The sequence below is a fragment of the Phalaenopsis equestris genome, unplaced genomic scaffold (genome assembly GCF_001263595.1).
Source record: "Phalaenopsis equestris unplaced genomic scaffold, ASM126359v1 Scaffold000878, whole genome shotgun sequence".
NCBI lineage: Eukaryota > Viridiplantae > Streptophyta > Magnoliopsida > Asparagales > Orchidaceae > Phalaenopsis > Phalaenopsis equestris.
The window spans coordinates 754,102-778,550 of NW_018165318.1; the positions used below are offsets into that span (position 1 = coordinate 754,102).

A 24,449-nucleotide genomic window follows, 5' to 3' on the forward strand; every position below is an offset into this window, starting at 1 on the left:
AATAAATTCAAAAAGACCTGGGTAACACCTCAAAAGATTATAATACGTCGACATTTAATTTACTTTACACTTTAAATGCGGTTAACTAAGAGGAAAATAAAGTTCTTTGATGTAGGCATTGAGAGAGTTCTTAGTTGGTCCTTATTCTTTTATAATAATAATAATAAAAAGAATAAATTGTAAAAGAAAGTATTTTTAAAAAACCTGCAATGACTATTACAAATTTATTTTATTTTCAAAAGGTTAGACCGTAACTCTTTTGACAGCCAACGCACATTAGGTTGAAAAAAATAATTTTTTATCACAAAAATTTTTAAAAAATAACAAGTAATTTCTCAAACAGAACTATATTGCAGCCTGAAAAGCAAAGCAGAATGAAAACTGTCCCAAACATACCTAAATGAAATACAATATATTACTATGCACATTTTTGTAGAGCTACATTGCTGCCAAATAAAACAACATGAGAAGTCGGACGCGAATAATATTTATCTTTTTATTTCAATGTAATTGAACTTCATGAGTTCTACATGATTATATACAAACTAAACTATTAAATCCTCTGCAATGAAAAATTTGGCTGGATCAGGTTAAGCTAAGTTGGAGGCCTCCAATGGCGTCTTCTGCCTAGATAAGGAGCCTGCACGGCATCAGCTCTGCCAATAAAATGACCTACAGAAAGCTACAAAAGCAATATTTGGATGTCCGATTCTGAACTCCGCCGCCATAATGAAACCTTCAACTAAAAACTATAAAGAAAGTGCATGATCTTCTTATAATGATAGATTGCATAAATAATTGTGAATGCCTTTAAATAAATGATGATCTTGGCATTTGTTTGGGTCGGCTAAAACTTTTTGTAAATATGATTATAAAGCTGTGCCGGAGAAAATAACTTCTTAAAAACAGCCATAAAAATTACAAACTAAACTTTATGGACATTACCAGTGTGAGTCGTGTTGGCCTTCCATGGGGCTTCACGAGAAGCAACATTGAGGTAGGTATAAAATGTTTCGCATCATTATTTTCCCAAACATCTCTCACGCTGGCAAACTCTTATGATGCACAAGAGAAGCAAACTAGAAAAAAAATAAAAAAAAATGGCAACTAAATTAAAAATGTTAAACTAAAAACTAAGTAATTATCATATGATATAAATATAAACTAAAACAATGATAACTTAACCATGACTCAAAGTGAAATAGTGGCAAGCATAACATCAAATAAGGACAGGGTGGATAATGACAACCTTGAAATCCTTGAATAAGGCGATCAAAACTCAGCAAATGATAAAACTAAAACAATAAAACATGCTCAACTTGATATTAATTATAATATGAATGTTAAATAAATAATCATAAAATTTTTAAAGAAGTCAGTAATATATGGCCCGGAGAAGATTATCCACTTTGCGAGTCCAACGGCCCAACAACACCCTAACTTGAAGAGCAAGAATACCAGACTTCCTGATCACATCCTCCATCTTATCCTCCAACCAATTCAATTTACCATTAAAAGATTGAAATTTGATTACCAATAAGTTTAAAACATGTTCATACGTGACTTAATAGTAAATTTGAATGCTACACAATGCTTGTTATAATAGAACCGAAACTTTGTGAAAATACTATACAATTAGAAATATAGATTTAAATACTACTTGTACAATTTTATAAGTTGAGCAATGCTAGTTTTACAATAATATAATTGAAACATGCTAAAATAGATATGCAAATGCATTACTTCAATCACACACCTGATTCTACACCCTTGAAAGAGTTAATTTATTCTACTTCTCTTTCTCTCCCGTCTTTGATTTATTTACTTCACAAACTTCAAAATCTTCATCCGCTAAAGCAAGAATAAACCTACTTTTATTACTTCTCTCCTACATTGTTGAAATAACAATAGTAGGATCTCTTCAATTTTTGGGCCGAACTAAGTTCAGGAGTTCAAACGTGAGCATCCACCTCCTCAATAATCTCTTAAAGCACTAATGCTCTTGAATCATTTCGCTCAAAAGAATGTAGCATAATTTATGTTAAGTGTGCTGATTCTTGATAATAACAATTATGTTGAGCTTTATTATCTACTAGATTCTGTAATGGTGAGATATCGCATCTAACATGGGCCACTATTTTACAAACTACACGATATAACAACATTCAATTCTAACTCTTTATTTGAATGAAAAACTTGTACAATAAACTTAATGTGCCTGTGAAGTTAATATAGATGACCCATAACCCAAAAGTCATAATCTAGGTTTGATGTCAATTAGTCCATTGTGTTTATATTACCTCCTCTTGTAGAAAGTAATATACCAACCACATTTGAGCACACCACACTCCATTCAATATATATAATTCAATAACCTTAGAAAACGTTCCAAAGAAATCAATTCTCACTGCCCTTTTCACAATTTTACTATTCACAAGGCTTTTATCGTACCCATAATAACAAGTATGAATTTTGAAACCATTGACAATCACCAATACCGTGACGGTCATACCAAAACGCAAACCAGATGTATCCATTTTAATCACACAAGTGAAAAGCTGGTCCTAGTGCAAATTAAAAAAGAAAATCTACATGGAAAAGAGGTTTCCTCCCTTTTGATTCTCAAAGAATTAGAAAAAAGAAAAATGTGAAAGAATATACTCAAAATACTTGAATTTTGAAAACAAAAACTGCACTTTTCTTATTGTGAATCCTTATAAACTTCCAAAATAATTAAAAGATCCTTCAATAACCCCATAAATTTATGAACACAAACCGCAAGTCTTTGCTTCTACTAACTAGTCCTTTTAAAAGTTGAAGACTTTAACTTTATCAAACTCACAAGACTTAAACTTTTCTGAGAAAGATTTAAAATTATGCAAGTAGGTATTGAGGCCTTTTTTGTTTGTGGAGTGTGGTGGAAGCCTCAAAACCAACAAATTATGCAAAATTAAAAAAATTTTAAACTAAGTTCAAAATATAGAATAAGAAATAACATATTAACATCCTAATCTATTAATACATTAAAATATAACATAATAACATTCTAATATAGTAAAAATAAGAAATTATCCAATATAAAAAGAAACATAGTAACATCCAAATATTAAATCATTAAATACAAATGGTTATATAAAAATAAAAAAATATAACATTCTAACAATTTAAAATACTCGATACAAGTAATCTCTCTCGCACTAATATTGCCCTCCATTGAAATAAAAAAAATAACAAATCGCTAAGATTAGAAATTATAAATTCAAAAGTCCCATAGAATTTATATAATTCAATGAAACTTCATTAAAATCATCGGCATAACAGTTTATTTCTTCCTCATCTTATACACAATTGTATTCATATTTTTTCATTTCTCATCATCTTAAACCTCAATTCTATTCCTCTTTATTAATTAATGTTAGTTAATAAGACTATTTATTCAATTTTAAAATAATCAATATGCTAACATAGACAACTTCAAGAGTTCACGTACATCCTCAAATATATATTATATGGTTACTTAAATTTATTTTAAGAAAAACCTTAGATCTACTAGTGCATGCCTCGTTACAGCTGAAGTGAAGAGCATCTTGAGGCGAGCCTCACATTATCTGATGCATAAATATTATGTAGCACCCAAAAAGGCTTATACCTAATGAGGTGTAATCCTCGTTGCAAATTTTTCAAAAAGAGATTGAGGTGGACTCATATTGCACAATTTTAAACCATTTCTTTAAGATGTTGTTTTGTACCCTTATGCAAAAGGTCAAGAACATTAATTAGTTGATTGGTTTGTAAGAAATAAATAAATGTTGGAAGTAGTAAAAGTCAATACGTAGTGCTTATGTTAGCAAAAATCTAAATTTTTAGGCTAAAAAAGTATATTATAAGAGAATATGATGAACATCTAAAGTAATAATAAATAGATCAAACACAATTTTTTTCAATCTTCTCTAGCTCCTCTTCTTCCCACTTTCCTAATTCTAATTATTTTTTCTAAACCTCAAATAAAAAATGAAATTTCATAAAGACTTAACCTTGATATGCATGAGACACATTAACTCAAAGAAAACCAATTCCTAAGTTGGGGAAACAACATGGCTCATAAGGGAAGCTCTAGGGCACAAAAGAGATGTTCGTGAGTGTAGGGCGTGGAATGGTGGAGAGGAGTTGGAGCAGTCGATCAACGATGTCTGAAGCAAGACACAAGCACGTCATCAAAAGGAGAATCCATTAGTTGAGTCATTATTGGCTAAATGTCGGTTCTAGAAAGAGGGGGCAATCACACAAAGATAAGTGACAAGAATTAAGCATTTGGGAGAAATTATAATAATGGAGACAAATGGATGAAAACAAAATGATCCAAATTGCAACTTACTTGTGAGATGAAATTGAAGACCCCACTCTTTATTAGATCTCACTGGTGATAAATTTGTTTCTTACATCTTGTAATATTAATCTTTATTGTTATCCAAAATGTTCACTTCTCATGCTCACAATTCGTCAATATTACCTATTTTTCTTAAATAATTGAACAACAAGTCCACGGTTTGGTCACCAATTCTTTCTTTAAATTTGATGTATTAATGAATAGTAGGTTCCAATTCTTCCTTTAAATTTTACTTGTAATGATTAATGGGAGTTAATATTCCGACTTTTTTGGTAGGTATCTTAATTATCATGTTATTCATTGCATCTTAGTTTGATTGTTTTGCACTGCATTTTTAGTTTGCATGCATGTTTCCTTTCTGCCATCATTGCATATTTATTTTCTTATGCACTAGTATATTTTTTTTCCATAATCAACAATGCAATTTTACAATGCAGAATTCGTGAACATGGGGAGAATTATTTCAGGATAATAAATGAATATTTTAATGTATTAATGAGTTATCATCTTATCTTAGAAATTTGTATTAAAAATTAATGATGAATTTATTTATTAATATAAAAGGGTGAAAAAAATAATGCAGTGATAGTAACTACACAAATTAGTTTATTTCTAGTTCGCCTTTATGAGCTAATCAATATACGCAATTACATACATATATTTTGTATTAGTTTTCTCCATTGATTTATTCATTATCGTTGCACCACTCTCTAAAAGTGAGAATTCTTTATTCTCAGCCTAGTGTGAAATTGATAACCCGATCCTAAGGGTTGATTTGGATTAGTTAGCCTTCACCGATTTGGAAAAAGAACTAGGAGATTCTTATTGGAAGCAAAGAACCAAAAGTAGTTGATGGTTCAGAGCATGTATCCTCTTTAACTTGGCGTCGGCCATCTCATAACTCAACCTAGGTGACTTTTGGGTAGAGTGATGACAATAGGTATCAAATATTTATAGCCGAAGATTTCTAGACAGTGAGTAGAACAATGCAAGTTAATACATTTTTACTACTTAATACAACAAATCTTTGTATTAATGTTAAAATTCTTCTCTTATAAAATGGCACAACGAGAGAATGGAGTTGACAATGGAGCGACCAATGTGTTGATAAAAGGTGATGCTGAGAGAATGTCAAGACAACCTCAGGATACCATAGAGACTAATGGAAAATTTTTCATAAGCAGACATCAATACTCGTTCTATGATCACTATTAAAATATCCGCCGGATTAACTCCAGAGTTAATGGCACATACATGCCTTGCTTAAGTATGCTATGGGTGGAGTGTTTAACTTGATTAGTCAAGCAAAGTTGGAATACCAGTGATATAAGGGCTCCTTGAAACTGAAGCTAGTAGAATTTCCGAGAAAGATTAACCTCTTTCTAATAGATAACTGGCACTTGTAGGTTGAGAAGGAAAAGAAATCTTGCACTGACGGTAGCATACCTACAAAAAGGGACATTGGCCACTAGTGTACAGCTCAACGACATAAACATGTCGTAATACCTTGGAGGAGTTCACGACAGTTTTTCAAACTAAATGTATACTCAAGTCAAATTGACCATAAATGATGCCCGGCTTGGGTCAAATTGTTCAAACATATATAATGGTGGTTTCGTACAAGTTCAACTTTACTAACAGGTCACACTCTATGCTAAAGTTGGTTCCTAGATAAGAGCAAATGCGCTTTCTCTTTTGAAAGGGATAGAAAATTCCATCCAGCAACTATCAAATTCCTTTGCAATGAAAAATTATGAAGTAGTGGTGGAGGATATGCATTCTATCAAAAAAAGAGTTCAAAGAAAATACAATCCCAAATGGACTTGGGAAAGAGAGAAGAAAGACCTTCAAAGGAGAAGGATCGTAGACAAAAAAGAAAAACAGTTTTGCCCCAATATGTCATACATGTGGAAAGGTACATAAAGGATAGTATTATTTGGGGACAAAGCAATGTTTTATTGCAAAGACAATGGAAACTTTGTATGAGATTTGTTGAAAATTGGAATAGACCAACACAATTTTATTGATAGAAGAGAGGATATTTAAACCAAATTACAGCAGTCACAGCATTAAAAGTAAATAAAGTAGAATAAAATAAATAGAAAAGGAATAAAACAAAATAAAGAAAAAAGGAAATATATAATTGAGAGAATGGTAGGCGATAAATAATAAATATTAACGGCTAGGGATTTAATTGGGATATGATTGTCGTTATAAATTTAATACTACCCTTCAAGTTGAAGCATAGACATCAATCATGTTCAACTTGGATTTGAAGTCATCAAACAAAGATCAAGGAAGATTCTTGGTAAGAATATCCACTAGTTGATCAATGGAGGGCACAAAAGGCACAATTTTTTCCGGACTCAATTTTTTTCTTAATAAACTGTCTGTCAATCCCCACATATTTGGTACAATCACATTGGACTGGATTGTGAGAAATGCTGATGAAGGTCTTATTATCACATAACAGTTGTAGCGAGCAGAACTAAGTGTTGGGGTGTGTGTGAAGCCGAAGCACAAACAAGCACCCGACACATGCGCCAGGTTGTGGGTGCATATGCGCCCACTTATGGGTGCTCAAGCGCTCCTCACAGAAGATTCAGCGCATATGTGCCCACCTATAATGGGCGCGTTGTTTTAATCCTGAGAGGCCGGCACTTATGCACTAGCCTATTGGCGCATAGGCGCCCAACATCAGGCGCGATACAGAGACTTTCATGCATAGGCACCAAGTCCGGGCGCCTATGCACTAAGAGCAATTTTTACACAAAATAATTGGTTTTTAAGCCAATTTTGAGCGGTTGTATGGCGTATTTTCCTTTGATGTTCTTCGACAACTTTCTGGGGAAGGAGAAAAAGTTTGAGAGGAGTATTTTTAAAATCTCGGCGTGTGTTTTCACGTCGGATCAGAGAGGGGAGATTGTGGAGCGCGAGCCTTCTAAGTTTCTTTGTGTGTAGAGAGGAAATTAGCGTGAGTCTTTTGTAAAATTTTCTGAATTTCATAGTGAAATTTCTTGTAGTGTGGTTTTGTGAATTTTTCCTGTTCTCGGGGTTTTTCATGTAAAATTCTCGTGAGTTTTTCCGGTTGCTTTGATTGTGTTTTTTATTTAAATTTTTGTTCTGGTTTTTTTGAATATGTGTGATCTCATTATTTCGTGGAGTGGTTTAGTTTAAAGATGATTCGAAACCAGGTAAAGTTTTGGAATTATTTGTTTGTAATTTCTTATTAAATTGGTATCAGAGCCAGGTTCGATTCAAGTGGGAGCAATGACTGAAGAAGCAAGGTTCAAGGTGGAGAAGTTCAATGACACGAACTTCATTTTCTAGAAGACGCAGGTGGAGGATTTAATGTATCAGAAAAAATTATATTTGTCATTACAAGGAATCACAAGGAAGTCTGAGTTTATGCCTATGGAGGAATGGAAAGTGTTAGATCGAACGACATTAGGTTTGATCAGGTTAACGCTTTTCTCATCTATTGCATTCAATATTGTGAATGAAAACTACGACGAATATCATGGCAGCACTGACCAAGATGTATAAAAAATCTTCTGCTTCTAATAAGGTTTTTATGATGAAGAAATTTTTAAAAATTGAGATGGTGGAAGGCAATTAAGTGACGGAGCATCTTAATAACTTCAACACTTTGACGAGTCAGTTGTGTTATGTGAGGATTAATTTGATGATGAGATCAGAGCACTAGTGATACTATCGTCATTAACGTCTAGGATAGTTTGGTAACGACAGTGAGTAATTCTTCCTGGACTTCAAAGATGAACTTTAATGATATCGTGAGTTTGATGTTGAATAAAGATGTTTGCAGAAAAACAACGAATGGTGAATCTTCAGGTTCTACGTTGAATGTTGATAACAGGGAAAGGAATATGAGCAACAATATAGGCAGAGGAAGAGGCAAATCCAAGCCTAAGAATTGCGGTAAGAAAGGGCATTTCAAGAAAGATTGAAAAGCTCCACGTAAAGCTGGTGATTGAGGACAAGAAAGTAGTTACTTTATTAATGTCTCAACTGGTGAAATCCAAAGTAACTCCCCGGTGTTATCAGTCAATACTGAATTCTGGATAGTAGATTTGGGTGCATCTTTTCATGCTTGCCTCAATAAAGAGGTATTTAAAAGCTATACTAAGAGTGATATAGGGAATGTTTATTTGGGAGATAACAAAGTCTACAGTATAGTAAGAAAGGGTGATATTGATATCAAGTTGTTGAATGGAATAATCTGGAAGCATACTAAAGTTAGACATTCTCCAAGTTTAAATAGAAACCTTATCTTTGTGATAGTAATAGAGGAAATGAATGTCCTATAACAAAACCATATATGGGATGTCGTTGACCTTCAGCACCAAGTTCAACTATGATGGATCTTTCAAAGGAAGATTAACGACATCCCAGGTATAGTTCCGCTAAAAGGGCATTGATCTCCTCCATCAAGATCAACAACAGCAACTTCAATAGTACCAGAGATGTGATGGTCTGTCAGGATAGTGGCCATTGCTCTGTAAAACAATGATAAAGTACGGAAAGAGATGTATTTTGCCTTAGAATAGCGGGAGCATGTCTGATTGCATATCTTACTCGAAGAACTCGCCTCCTCAATCGGAGGAGGGGTCGCACTGATGATGTCGCCCAAAAGTGGAGTTAAGGTCCTACAAGAATGTAGCGGGTTCTAGAGTAGGAGCATCGAGGAGAAGATGGTACATTCATCGGATCCGGGAACTCAGCAAACGGTACACTCACCAGGACATGGGACTCTTTAGTAGCAGGAACAATGGGGAGAACATCCATAGGACTAGGATAAGAGATAGTGTTTAAGAACCCAAGCTCCCCATAACTTGGGGCCAAGCTAGGAAAATAAGGAACACTTTCGAAGAAGAAGAAATCAACACTCACATAAATTTTGTTAATGGTAGGATCAAAAGACTGATAACCCCTTTTGAGTAGCAAAGAATCTAAGGAAGATACATTTTATGGATCTGAGATTAAGTTTACTTAGATTGGGGACAATCTTCTGAACAAAGGCAATGCACCAAAAAATCTTAAGGTCTAATGTGGAGAAGTTCCGATTGACAGTGAAGCATGATATCAGGATAGCCAATGGGGTTCAAAACTTGTGAATTTTATAGAAGACTCTATTTTATGAGATAGGTGGCAGTGACAATGACATCGTTCCATAAACGCTTCGGGACATTGTATTGAAACATAATGGAGCGAGCAACATCGAGGATGTGACATTTCTTCCTCTTAGCCACCTCATTTTGTTGAGTGTTTGTACATGAGCTATGGTGAAGGATGCCCTCACTCATCAATAATTCACCAAAAATAGAGTTGAAAAATTCACAGACATTGTCAATCTGAAGGACCTGAATATGAGATTTGAATTGAATTAAAATAAAGGTGTAAAAGCTTTGAAAGGTGACGACAACATCCAATATGTCTTTTAAAATTTAGACCCACATCATCTGAGTGTGGTCAACAATCAAAGTCATGAACCACCTTTTAATAGTATAACTGGGAGTGCGAGAAGGTCCCCATAGGTCACTATGAATGAGGGAGAAATGAGCGTATGGAGTGCGTGGGATGCGTAATAGACCCGATAATATTTGACTAACTGACATGTTTCACAACTAAAATAGAATGATTTTTAATAAAAAATATCAAAAGATACAACATTTTTAAATATTGAAAATCATGATGGCCTAAACGACAATGCAATAACATAATGGGATATTATGTTATTATTTTTCGTGTTCTTCTCTTGGAAGTAGTTGAATCCAGCTACCCTCATAGTGTTTCTAATCATCCTCCCCGAATGATGATCCTAAAAAACACAACCATTGAAAGAGAAGTTAGCAACGCAATCAACATTATTCATCAATTTGCTGGCAGATAACAAGTTACATTGCAACTGAGGAAAATGTACAACAGACTCCAGAGTAAGATCGGTTGTTAATAAAATCGACCCTTTTACCAGTAATGGAACTACAAAAACCATCATCAATCCTGACTATATCTTTTCCAGAGCAATAATAATAAGTCGAGAAATTTTGTTAACATCCAGTCATGTGATCCGTGGCTCCTGAATCAATAATCTATAAACTAGAGGGGGAATAAACTGTGAGAGTTATAGAAAGAGTACTTTGTTGGACATGGAAGGTCAACATATTTGAAAAAACTTGATTGGCACCAATAAGCTTTATCAATTGCTCCACTTGGTTTGTCGGTGACTCAAAGAATTTTGGAATGTTCCGGGTAGGAGTCGGTTGAGTTGTGCCTTGTTCGATCGTCATCGTGAGTCACTTGGCAGCAGAGAATTTGGCTGAAGGTTTATACGTCAGTTTATTGTGAAGTTTCCAACATTTATCCAGAGTGTGGTTGGGTTTGTGACAATAATCACAAGTGAGGTAATCAATCCGCGATGACATGATCAAAGCGGATGACTCAGCTGAAGGTGTAGAAGTGCCGAGCATATAAGTCTCCTGCTCTCTTCCTGATGAATCTCGATGAAAGCAATGCGAGCAGAAGGAAGAGGATCTCGACCAAGAATACGACTCTAAACCTCGTCAAAATCTTTGTTAAGGCCATCAAGGAATTGGAACATACAACTTTTTCTACGATCTTCTGGAAGAGGGACAAGTCAATGGGTCAAGGGTAATCGTAGTACAGGCTGCATTTCATTCATAATGCAACAAGGTCATTATAGTACTGGGTCACGGTCCTTGACCTCTGTTTTACCTCCCATATCCTTTTAGATACCTCATTGAGCGGACCAGAATTTCCTACATCCGAGTAGGTATCACGAACAGTCGTCCAAAGAACACTAGCTGAGAAAGAACATGTATGAATGACCAGCTGATGTTTTCATGGAGTTTATCAATCATGACACGACCATGGAGTTCTCAGACCTCCCAAATTCCATATGTTAGTCGGTCTTTGGAGGCTCACGAATCATACCTTTGAGGTGACCGAACTTCTCATATCCTTTGATGAACAAAGAGACTGCTTGGGACCATCGGAGGAAGTTGTTGTCATTCAACTTATGAGTTGTGATCAAGAAATTCATGTTGGTTTTTTGTCCTGAGGCCTACAAGAGAGCGGAGGTTGGAGTCGATCCTCCAATGGATTCAAGAACACATCCTGAAGGTGGCCCAGTGTTGGACAAATTTGTCATACTTCCTACTGCGCTAAAGGAGACGTGGTTGTAATTCTGAGCCATCAACGAATTCTAGCAGAATCGCTGGTAGACGGGTACAACTACATGTATCTGAACACCTGCACGGATGTTGGATAGTCTCCGTAGAAATCTGCTGCTGGTGGGAGAAGGTGTCAAACAAGCAATAGAGAGAACCTTCAAGTATCCAGTGACTTGGTCTTGCATATGGAAGGCGGAGGCTTGTTCCTGTTGACGGAAAGCGGAGGCTTGTTCCTGCAGATGGAAAGAGCAGGGAACCAGCGGTTTGCTCTTGCAGACGGAAGGCTGAGGAACCGGCGATTTGCTCTTGCAGACGAAAAGTAGAAGGAACCAGCGACTGCTCCTGTTGATTTCAGAAGTGGCCGACGACTACAGGGAACCGCCAGTGGAGACCGGCGACTAGGAGTCTTTGCGTGGTCAACTGCAGCTCGGATTTAGAGTTAGACTCTGATACTATGTTGAAAATTGGAATAGCCAACATAATTTTATTGATAGAAAAGGAGGTATTTAAACCCAATTACAGTAGGCACAACAAAAGAAAGAAATAAAGCAAAATAAAATAAATAGGAAAGAAATAAAACAAAATAAAGCAAAAATGAATGTATAATAAGGAAATAGTAGGTAAGAAATAATAAATATTAACGAAAAGGGATTTAATTGGGATTTGATTGTCATTATAAATCTAATAGGATTGTCCTTGGAAGTGCTTGTGAGTAACGAATGTGATTCAAAGAAGTGCATTGCCGACAAGAAGCATAATGGAAGGAGCATGAACATAGAGGCTTAGAACTCAATATGTTTAAAACAACCAATCAATCAATCCTAAAATTTTTATACTGGCTCACCACAAATCCAAGAGAAAACCCCGCTTCATTATTTGTACAATATAAAATTGAGATAAGTTTATACATATATTTTTGTTTGATTTAAAAGCATCTCAATTATTTCTAGCTGAATTAACTTGTCAAGAATTAGGAGTTCAACTTTGCCCTATCCTACTGTTGACTGGTGGCAACTATGAGGTTGTACATCGAATGCATGAGACATTGTGTTATCAACAATTTGCATTCATTTCATCTCCATTTGTTTTACCTATGATCGAGTTTAATGCAATCCTCATAATGAATTAGTTATCTTAACACTTTGCCCACATAGACAGCTGCAGGAAGAAAATTAACTTAAAAATACCAAATAAACTTAGCCTCATTATATCTTTGAGTGCTGAGTGCTATCACTTATAGTACTTGTCCTTAAGGTGTACAGGTCGATTGCTAAGGGATCTCAGACAAACCTCATCCATCTTTTCGGTGAGAAGATAAAGTGGTTGGACTTTAACATACGCATGTTGAAGATTGCTTGGATCTTTTCCTAACGGAGTTGATTTAGGAAATTATTGAAGCTTTAGGAACAAACAATATATCTTGTCTAACTTTATAAGGAACAGAAATGGCATTATTTCTCAATTATTGGGTTCCACAAATTATGTAGCACAAAAAATATATTCCAAGCGAGTAATGGCATCATTATAAGCTAATTTATCTGAAATGTTGAAAGACTAGACTTTGAATCTTTAAACTCCTTGCAATAAAACTATTGGAGCAATGACTAATTTTTCAGAATAAAATTTCACTATTTATTATACATAAAAGCATACCTCAACAATTTCACAAAGGCTATATAGGCAAGCTTTCATTAATCTTCTCCCACAACTCGGCATTTCTCGAGAATTTCCCCTTCACCATTCCAAGAATCTCCCTAGCCTCGCTGACCTGTGAAGTACTTACAAGCCCATCCACAAGTACCTTCATCGTAGAAAACCGTGGCACCCAGTTCCTTTCCATGCTCTCCCTGCACACCTCAAAAGCCGAAGCGAAATCCCCACCTTTACAAAGATAATGTACCAAAGTAAAATAACAACTACTCTGTGGAGCAATCCCTCTCCTGCCCATCTCCTTAAACACCTTCTTTGCCTCATCCAAATTTCCTATGCAACAATACCCTAACACCAAATGATCATAAGTCTCACAATTCGGCTTCCTACGCCTAACTCTCATCTCCCTCAACAACTCCTTCGCCTCATCCGGTCGCCCAAGCTTGCATAAGCTCTGAATTCTAATATTATATATAGACAACCCTGCATGCCGGCCATGCTTTTTCATTAGCCAAAGAACCTTCTTCACGTCATCACTCCGCTCTTCGCGGTAAAACCCCGCGAGAGCGATGCTGAATGTAGTTAGATTCGGCTTGATTCCTTTGCGGACCATTTCATCCAAATATGAATAAAACGCTCTGGATCCTCCGGACTCGCAGAAGGCCTTTGTGACAGTGTTGTAGGTGACAATATTTGGTTTAATACGGTACGAAACAGGGAAGTCGCGGAAGAATTCACCGGCTCGGCGGTGTTTATTGGAAAGGATGCAAGCGAAGAGGAGGGAATTGAGAGAGCGGAGAGAAGGGTACAAGCGGAAGGCGGCGATGGCGTCGTCGAGGAGACCGGCTTGGCCGAAGAGAGAGATGGCGTGGGGAAGATGGTGACCCGAGTGTAGGAGAGGCGCGAGGAAGGAGCGTAGGTGGCGGGGGGACGAAGAAAGGGAGGAAACGGCGACGGAAAGAGCCGCGCGGCCGAGATGGTGGTCGGGGGAGATATATGCGGAGCGGCAGATTGTGAGGATTCTAGAGGGATCGGTCTCCGATTTGAGGAGGGAGATTGCCGCTAAGGCGCGTTGCTTGAGATCGCCGACGGCGAGGGGGTGGACGGAGGCCGGTGGAGAGATGGAGGTGGAATCGGAGGGAAGGAGACAAAGGGATTCATGTTGGGAGGGTGCGATTGAGAGGCGGCGAGGTGGGAGGGAGAAGAAGGAACGACGGAGGACAAAATGTGGCAGCATAGACGATCTAGGGTGGCCGCCTGAGCTTACCTATCATACTTACATACAAAACACAATGATGTTTTAGAAGAAAGATATATCTCACTTTTAAAATGTGATAATAATGTAATTTTGTATGTTATATTATAGATTGGATTGTTATTTGTGCCTATATATGAAAGTTGAGGTTTAGCCGTGAGATATGTCATGAGATATGTCATATGTCAATACATCAAGGAGGGGCTTGGTGGTATTTTGAATTTAGTCAAATAGAATTTACTAAATCTGAATTTGTGTTTCCTTCTCATTAGATCTATCAAAATTCACACATGGATTTACTAAATTTATATTAACGTTTCAACGGAGAGTAAAATTTGATTTATTTCGCTCCTTAAATTATTTTTTATTTGCATAGATTCATGTTAAATCCATAAAAAATTAGATGTACATTATGTTGATAAGCCCATCAAATATCTCCTAAAAAATGTCAATACATTAGAATAGTGGGCTATGTATATGATACATTTTGGGGTCAGGCCTTTTACATGAATGTGCCTCTGACTCAGGCAGCGATGGTTTGACTCTTCATGATTTTCGTATTCTGATGCAGGTTAAGAGGATTTGACGGAATAATATGTCTCTATCTTCTTGGTCCAAGCCATTTTTATTCATTAAAGCCATGTATGCAACGTATTAGATTTAGGCTGCGTTTGGGACAGCTTATACTTATACAGTCTAAACTCGTTTTTCCGTGTATGTAAAAAATCAATTGCATTTTCAGATAAGCTGCTCAAATATAGTTTTCAAATGGTGAGACGGCGTTTTCGAAACGTCGCCGCAGCGGTTAAGCAACCCCAAACAGAGTCTTAAGCTATTAAGATTTAGTAAATTTTGATTTAATAAATTCTAGAATGATAAATCCCAAAAAATTATTTGATAGCAATTTAATAAATCTAGTTAAATCCTAAGAAACACGTTCATAACCCATGTATGAATTAATTTTTTATTTTTTTTATGTTGGTCATCATAAAAAATATAGAATTAAAATTTGATTATTTCAATATAATGATAAAATCTAATTATTTAATTTAAATAATTGGTCACCTAATGTTTTTAAAAATTCATTAAATTAATTAGATATCAAATAATTATTTAACATTCATTTTGTACTAATTAATTAATTAATAATATATTTTAATTTGATTAACTATTAAATATTTTAATACTTTAAATCTCTTTTTTTATTAAATAACTACAAATAAATTTATCAAATTATAATTAATTTGATAATTTATTAAATAATTTTATTATTAATCATTTAAATTAATAAAATTAACTTAAACAAAACTAAATTAAAACAACAATCCATTTTCTCTTCCCTGTCAGCCCGAAACCCTCGGCTACATCGTTCCCCTTCTACCGGTTTCGCCCGCCCAAAACCCTTCCCCTCTCCTGCCTGAAACGCTCGCCTAAGCAGGTGTCTTCCTAACCTTTCATGTTTGCATGAATATTTGCTTGACTATATGGAATGTTTCTTTTGCCTGCTTCTTCTGCAATTGGAGAGTATGGGATTTGATAACTATGTTTTCCGTTTATTTAAAATATCTGGAAATTAAAAGTTATATTTTTAAAAACTTCGTCTTTGGCCTTTATCTAACTGTCAGTGAAAAATAGAGTTTTTACTGGCTTCGCATAACCTTAAAATGACACAAATCTTGAGTTCCACTTTGGTTTCGTCTCTCTCGCTGAGATTTTAGATGAGCTAACTGAGTTTATTCGTGGTAGTTGTGCTTTAATGTCTTAGTCTCTGAGTAATCATAGATAGCACAAGAAACCTTATAATTTACATATCTCACAGTCAAAAGCTTAGAACACTCATTAAGACCTCCGTCGCATCTATGATGGAGATAATTCCGGCAACAGTTTTCGAGACACAGAGTTGCCTGAGCCATTAAATTAGTCTCCTTTTTCTTTCCATTAGATATGGATCATCTTATAATCCAATTGAATATTGAGAATTTGAATCATAGAGAAGTAAAACATTTGAGGCGATCAGACAAGAAGAGAGAAGGAGAGGATTTTCTTCTTTTTTGTGGGAGGGCTAGTGCAGCGGACAGGGAAGGTGCCGAAGGAAGCGTCGGGGCGATGCATTCCATGCTACAAAATAGACGATTTGGTACATTTTGAGATGGTACTTGAGCTCTTTTGTGTTCCCGTGTGGCGATGGTCAGGCAAACAACCAGTATTCTGTTATCGGAACTGCTCATTCTTCTTCCCCCAATCCCTTCCAATCAACTTAAGCCTTTCCTATTTCGATTAGATGCTTTGGAATTTTCAATGAAATGTTCCTCCTGAGTAATGATATCTGTATTACAATTCGTAAGCTATCCATTTTTTTGGCAAATTTGTTCTAGATATATTTGCTTAGATTATGGAAAATGCCTTGTTTGGGTTCTTTCTCATTAAATATTGGAGAAGAATAACATATTGCACAAATTCAGATGGCAATTTCTTTTATGAGTAACTCGTGGTTCTTTACAACAAAATGGAAATTTTTGAAAATTTTCTTTTAAATTGAGGTTGTGTGATTTGAAATTGATAATTTTGATATGCAACTTGTAGAGTGTTTACTCCTTTAGATCAAATATGAGTTCTAGGCCTGTTCCAAGAAGAGAGAGTCCTTGGGGTTTGCCTGATGGGGAGACACGACAACCTCAAGCACATAGATGTAATGATCGCGCAGAGGATGTTATTCAGGTGTTGTTTCCCTATTTTAGCTTATACCCACTATCCGAAATTTATCTTTTGTTTTTTTGTTGTTGCAATGTCATGATGATGCTTGCTATTTAAACAAGGTTAGGCATTCATTCATTGTTGAGATTCTTTTTAGGAAGATTTGCATACATACCTCAATTCTTATGTATTTACATATCTAACTCTTAAACTTCAATTTTTGCAGACATGCCAACTTCCCTATATGTAATTTTGAAAAGCTAAAATGGTGGTATTTTTTATGTGATATGAAAGATTTGGATGCTATAGATGTAAAAAGTTAATGTTTAGGTGTTAGATATGTAAACACATGAGAATTTGGCTGTATGTTTGTAAATGCCCCTTTTCTAATTTAGCTTGATATTTTTGTTCCGCCCCATTATTTATGTTTACATCTTTTGTCTTGCCCACAAAACTTATCTTTTTAACTGGTATGTCTTCTATTTTTAGTTTTATACGATGCTTGGTTTCGGTTGGTTTCATGACTTGGATACATTTCCCTGACTTAAATTATTGATAGATGGTGTTACGTAGTTTTAGTGATACAATGGTATCATTTGTTTTTGAATTTTTTTTAGCCCTTGATTAGAGAAATCAACCTATCTATTTACTTGATAGAATTCTGAGCGTAGCTAATGTATTTAGTACATATGTGTATTTTGGTACTATAATGTTACATTACAAACACTTCAAAGTCTTTGAAGATTCAGTTAGTTGTTCAAAAGCTCGTTATGATCTAAATGATTCAAAATCTCATCCCCCCTTAGTTTTCATATTTTTCCACTTTACATTTCTTTGACAATTTTCCCATTGCCAAGATTGCTAAAATGTAATATAAGGGTTATTATTATAGTTCTTCTATGTCTTGGGTTGGGATAATTGATGAATTAATTGTTGTATATATAAGTTATTTAGTTTTTCCGGACCTTGTTTAGGGAGTCACTTCCAAGTTATGCGTGCCGCAATCTTAACTTAGTTATGGTGAAAATTGAACTGGGTTGACTAAATCTAAAACTAAGAGATGTTTTGTTTTGTGGGATTTGAGAACTTTGAGTAAGAGAATGAGAGATTTATTGAACTTAATAATTAAGCAAAAAGTAATGAGTTCTTTTTGCAAAATCAATTAAATAAAAATATAAATCTAATGATAATGGAGAATGTTGTACATTACTGTATGTTGCTAAGGTTAATGGTAGAATTCAATTTGGATAATGCTGGCTAGTGAGATGAAATATAAGATTGTTAAATTGAATAGGGTTAACGTTAGGGTGATTGTTAACTTAAGTGATGATGTCGACAATATAGATGTGATTAGTGTTTATGCTCCTCAATCATGATTAAAATATAGGTCGAATAATGTTCTTTTGGAATATCTATTAACTATTGTAATATACAGTTGATGAAGAAAACATATTTATTAGGTTTGGCTTAATTGATATATATGCTCCAGTAGGATTGGTTAGGGGAGAAATCATGTTGAGTTGGTAATTGGAAGTAAAAATGCGTTTGTAGAAACATTAATTTGATTTCATAGCAGCATTTGATCCCTCCATAATGTTTATGTATGAGAAGAAATGAGAGTTGCACTTAATATTTTTTAAAGTAATCAGAAATACATTTCCTTTTTCTTCACTAGGAGTGAAAAAAAATATATTTTGTGTATGCTGTAAATCGGTTCCAGGAGCAATTTTGACTACGCAATATGTAAATAATAACTGGAGGTCTCCAAACTCTGCAAATTACAGGTAAAGGCCCTAAAATATTTTATTTATGGCTGAAAGTCTCTGTCGCGACTGTTGCAATGCTTTTCGTCTTCTCTGTCGACCAACTTATCCCTCACATCTATGGCAGTGATCATGATTCTCCTATGAGGGAGGCGCAGGTAAGAAGGGTAAACATCATGAAAATGGCACCTCAAAAAAATATTATGTATGCCCTTAACTGCTTTTTATAAATCAATTGTGATGCTAAGTCTATCAAAAAGCTCAATTAACTTTTATTTTCCCGAAGCTCATTACTCATAATGCAATCACATGTTAGTGATGCATGATATTTGTCATAGGAGTTGGCAATTGTGGTTACTATGTTGAAATTGACCGTATTATATTTTATAAAAGTGGAATGCAATTAATACATCATTAGCATATAAGAAATTAACTTCATTCATTCTAGCATAATCCTATTTTTTGGCTGTCAACATAACCACCACTCACACAATCTAACCTACGTGTTTGCAATGGTGGTTGTACAATGTCATTAAATTTATCTTTGAATTATAAGTTTCTTCTCCGACAATAACATTTAAGTTTCATTTGTTTTTTGTTGTTTCACCCCATGTTTTTAATGATATTATGCTTGAAATGATTATTTTGCTTCTTCTCAGTGTTATCTTGAAATTTAACCATATTAAATTCTTGCCAAATTGATTTTTCTTTCTTCCTTTTTCTTACATAAGTGCATTTTTTTGGAGTAGCAACTATTGAAGATGAGGCTTAGATAGTTTTGACATGTACAATGAATAGTAAAAAATGCACTCATTAAGCTTAGGTAAGCTTAGAGTCATACGGGTTAGAAGAAAATGATTATAGATCTATGGTAACATAGATAGAAATTACTCAGAGATATCTGAGGAGAATACGTTCAACACCTTAAGCAGATCTCTAGTAACGACTAATTGAAATATAAGTTCATAAAGAGAACCTTATTTAGCTTAAAGTTGATGATGATAAGAATTTTTTTTTTCTTTTTTGGGTTGGCAATCAAGTGTGCTATATCATGATGTTCTAGCTGCCAAGCGATCTTGTACATATGAAATTTTATTGTGGAAAGTTTTTGGTAGTTCAAACTTTATATGTCTTCTTGTTTCGCTTGTCCAAGATTCCCACTTTACTAAATCAAACTGTAGACTTTGTTGGTTCAACAAACTAAGGGTCTGTTTTGGGAGTTGCAGCTTATCAATAATCTGTTGTTCAGCAGCTGATCCGGATGAGCTGCTGTTCAACAGCTGATCCGGATAAGCTGGCTGGCAGTTTGATTTATGTTGTTGAAAAACAGCTGTTTTGAAGTTGTTTCTGGATAAATGACAATTCTGCCTCTGTACAGTAATATTGTTTACAACAGAACTGTCATAGCTATATATTTAATACTTGAGAAAAAAAAAATTCATAACTGTATAAAAAAAAATGATATACACCTCACTTATCAGTGAGTATCAAAATTGCTAAAAAAAAAGAAATAACCTATTAAAATTATTTCAATGTATTTTTCACTTGTGATCTTTGAATCATTGGGGATAATGTAATGTTTAAATGTAGGAGCGGCTAAGAATTTCATTTGTTATATTTATTTTATTGTCAACTTATTTCCTGATTGTTTGTTTTATTCCTCCATTTTTCTTTTAATTTCTAGTTAGTTACACTAGCGCTATGATCAGGAAGAAAACCCATTTGGTTCAATGACTTACACACGGAGAAAGGTTGAGTAGGGTGTTGTTGGGGCGAAAATAAATGGTGAGTTGATTACAATAAATAGATCGTTACATAGCAGAACACTTGTCAATTTTCTATTTGTTAAAGGTAAAAGTAGTAAACAAAATATCATTATGTGTATTGCAGAAAAAATGGTTATAGCCCTTCTCTGAATTTTATCTTATTCTTCAAACCCTTCATTGGAGGGGAAAGTAACCTCAAATCTACTTGATTTTTGTGTCTACCCTTTGTTTTCTCTATTTTCACCAACAGTAGAGTTTAATAAAAGATTTTTCAATGACTACTCTAAGGTGAAGATGGCTTGATGATTACTTATAGAGACACCAAAGTAGGTCTTTAAATATCTACTTTAGCCAAAAAGTCTCAATTTATTGATGTAGGTTCAGAGCTAATACGCCTATTACTTCAACTAAAATGTTCTATTAGGCAACAATATTAGAAAAAAACCAAGAGAAATCCAAATTCCTGTTGAGAAATTAGAATTGAAAGGCTTCGTAATAAAATCTCAAACATGTGAAGGTGCAAAATGGGGTTGATAACAGGCTTTATGTTCTTTGTTGAACTGTGACAATGTAGCTTGAAACATTTACAGATAAGCAATATAATCACACATGGTTAGGTTTAAAATTTGAAGAGTTTAGAACTTAAATGCTCAAAGCCAAGCATTCAATCATGAAAAGAGATGCATTGTAACAACTTCCATGGTCAAGAAAAGAAAAAATTAAAATGAATAGAACAGAACATCAATGAATTTTCTATGCAAGTCACAAATTACCTTCAGGAGTACATCTCCGGCAGCCAAAGTGATGCAGACCTACGTAAGTTCCTTTCACAGCTCCATTATTGTACAACAAAATAGTTGGAAGATTTATGGTCAGGATATCTAGGATCAGGATATCTAGGAATGCAGTCTGTAGAGACAATCTTAACAAACTTTGTACCTGGGTATCTAGCAGCAAGCTTCTCTAAGCATTGTAGAAGTAACTCACATTGTGGGATGCTGCCCAACTATTCAAAACAATCCAATGACTATCAAGCTTGAAGTAATAAAACTTGAAGCAAAATTCTTTCTGCATAAATTCTAGCCAGAATGAGGATTCAATTTTTCTTTTTTTTTAAAAATGTAAATTAAATATTCGGCAAAGAGGTTTTACATTGAAAAATGAGGACAATGAACTGATACTTATTCATCTTCCACAAATTTAAATAGAAAAAGATTTTAAACTTGGATTCAACTTAAATAAGTTCAACGAAAGCAGCATAGGAGAGGTAAGTAAACTCTTCTCAACCTTACAACTCAAATCAAGCCATAGATAAAGGAAATAAAATCATAATTTGCTCTCAAAAATCATATTAACAAGAAGTATGCAAAGCAAATCATCGATCAAATACATATGGAGTGTGAAATACCCATCCTTGAAGAGAAGCACGACGACCTAGACATCAGCAGGGGCCTGAGAAACCTCGCCGACGAAATTGGATCCGGTTATCCAAAGCAATGATCCGAACCGAGCAAACCTAGCTGCCCCTGCATATCTGCCAGCCTTCGCTTTTTGAGTCATTACAATGGTATTCATTTAATAGAAAAGGGAAAGGTAAACTTGCGGACACAAGAAAAGGAACAAAAGTTTGCATCTGTATTCTTCTAGGAAGCGATTGTCATTGATATCAGGGTCATCTTCCAAAACCTCGAGCTCCTCAACAGTGCGCTCGTCGATGCATTCCTTAGATTTGTGGCGGAGGTCGGGATCTTTTGAAAGTGTGAAAGGCATCAACTTGAAGATTTTGGGCTTTGACGGGAGGTTTCCGAGCTGTCGTTGGATGTCGTCCCATTCAGTACTCGAGCCAGAGCATAGTAACCAGGGGTCGGAGGGAGGAGGAAGAGGCGAGCGAGCGAGATATGAGCATTCGAGGGACAGAGGTGAGGGGTCGAGGGAGGAAGGAGAAGGATAAGCGCATAAGTTTTTTTAAGTCCTCCATTGTGGACGCAAAGTTTTGGATTTGTTGGTTGAAGGGTATTAGACTCACCTGAGATCATAACACATGCATATGGTGCGAGTGAGTTAGTTGTTGATTGGAGTGGGGCATTACCTACATACCATCCTATTCTTTTGTATTTACGTATCTAACATCTATACTTTGTTTGGCACATTTTTTGCCAATCAATTCTTTGGAAAAGTAAAATTCATCTTTTTTATGCATAAAAAATGTGGTATACGTGTCAAAATTGAAGTTCCTAACATTTTTCTATAATATTAGAAAATATTGGGATTTGGTTTTGCATGGTGTTGGTTGTTAGGAAGTGTGGATGAAATGGAGATCAAATTTCAGTCTAATATACTACTGATCAAAATATGCACGAGTGATCTGATAAATTTTTGTCTAATCTTTTTAGCATGTAGGCCAGCTTCAATCTTAAGTGTGGGTAAGATTACCAAACAACTAAACAACTTATTCAGAACAGAAGCAGAATGGTCAATTTTTCAGAATCAGTTGTTTTCTATAAGCGCCAACCAAACAACCAGACAGCTTATCCGGATCAGTTGTTCATCATTAGATTATCAGGATAAGTTGTTTATCAGCAGAAGCTGGATAAGCTGCATCTGCCCCAAACATACCCTAACTCTGAAGCTAAGAACGCGGGCCGCGGGGTCTAGCCCGCGGCCGCGTAAATAATAAAATGCGAAGTGCGTTTATGGATAAGCAGGCGAAAAACACGAAACAAACGCCTTGACCGCGTTTTAGAAAATGCAAACAATGAAAGAAGAAATTAAATTAGCTTATGTTATTTGGGTTTAGGTGTATTTTATTATCATTGTTTTCATCTCTTATTTATGGAATTGTTTCTTATTTTATTTAACATGCCATTTTCTCTTGTTAACAATTTAAACTTTTTATTTTACAATTTTGACTTGCTTGCAGGCTTGTTTTGAAGGAAACCCTTTTAAAACTGTCCCGGGGCCTTTCAGGCTCTTTTGGCGATGCATGAAATCAAAACCTGGGTATTTGTTCCTTCATTTTCTTAGGGTCCATTTGAGTTCACTTTTACTTTTTGTTTTTATTTTTTTTTTGCTTATGTTTTGATTTGAAACAACATTTTTTGTTCTTCCATTGATATACCCCCTTGATATACGTGCACACATAATTGCATAAATATGTATAATTATACTTACATGTATATGTATGTATAAACATAATCATCCTGCATTGAATCAAACATGGTTGGTTGAACTCGGTGTTGCATGAATCTGGCTTGTTAAATTTACGAGCTTACAAAAACTAATCTAACACGAGTTAATTATTGAACCTAACACAGACAAGTTTTTAAGCATAATCTGTTTATTTACAGGGAGGAACCAACTGAGCCTTTCTACTATCTGCAGCTAGATCCGCCAAGGAGGGAAGAAGTCAAACTAGAGTAACCATACGATAGATTGGGTGTAGAATGACTGAAATCTCCAAAAGTTTTTGAGATGCAAATCGTTTTTTTGCATCCTACACCATTTGTAATCCTTCAAAAACTGAACGTTTTCTGGAAGCTTTCATCCCTCTGACTTGATTAAACTGGTTAATCTGTTTTTGCTTTCTTAAGCTTAATAATCAACATGTGGTAGCCATTTTTTCACATCAAAGCTATAAATTTCAGCTATTTATGTGTAGAATCTTTTCATTTGATTTTTTTTTTTTTTTTTTTTCTGTAACGAGGTTGTATTCAAACTAGGGCT

General features: G+C 35.0%; 2 protein-coding genes across 4 annotated transcripts; one reads left to right on the forward strand and one right to left on the reverse strand.

The window, feature by feature from the left end:
• Positions 1–428: 428 nt before the first annotated feature.
• Positions 429–14,571, reverse strand: LOC110032154 (pentatricopeptide repeat-containing protein At1g61870, mitochondrial-like). 3 transcript variants are annotated; one of them, XM_020735680.1, is made up of 3 exons: positions 13,252–14,571; positions 946–1,079; positions 429–672 (listed from the first exon to the last, which is right to left on the reverse strand). In XM_020735680.1, the coding sequence occupies exon 1, from the start codon at positions 14,483–14,485 to the stop codon at positions 13,271–13,273; it is 1,215 nt and encodes a 404-aa protein (XP_020591339.1). In that variant the 5' UTR covers positions 14,486–14,571; the 3' UTR covers positions 429–672; positions 946–1,079; positions 13,252–13,270. The 3 variants fall into 3 exon arrangements, with proteins under 3 accessions (XP_020591339.1, XP_020591338.1, XP_020591340.1); XM_020735679.1 differs by having other exon boundaries at positions 429–682; XM_020735681.1 differs by having other exon boundaries at positions 672–749.
• Positions 14,572–15,835: 1,264 nt separating this feature from the next.
• On the forward strand, positions 15,836–24,365 carry LOC110032164. The gene is made up of 4 exons (XM_020735699.1): positions 15,836–15,941; positions 17,087–17,221; positions 23,647–23,726; positions 24,074–24,365. Exons 2-4 carry the CDS (start codon positions 17,111–17,113, stop codon positions 24,144–24,146), a joined length of 264 nt encoding a protein of 87 aa, XP_020591358.1. The 5' UTR covers positions 15,836–15,941; positions 17,087–17,110; the 3' UTR covers positions 24,147–24,365.
• Positions 24,366–24,449: the final 84 nt, after the last annotated feature.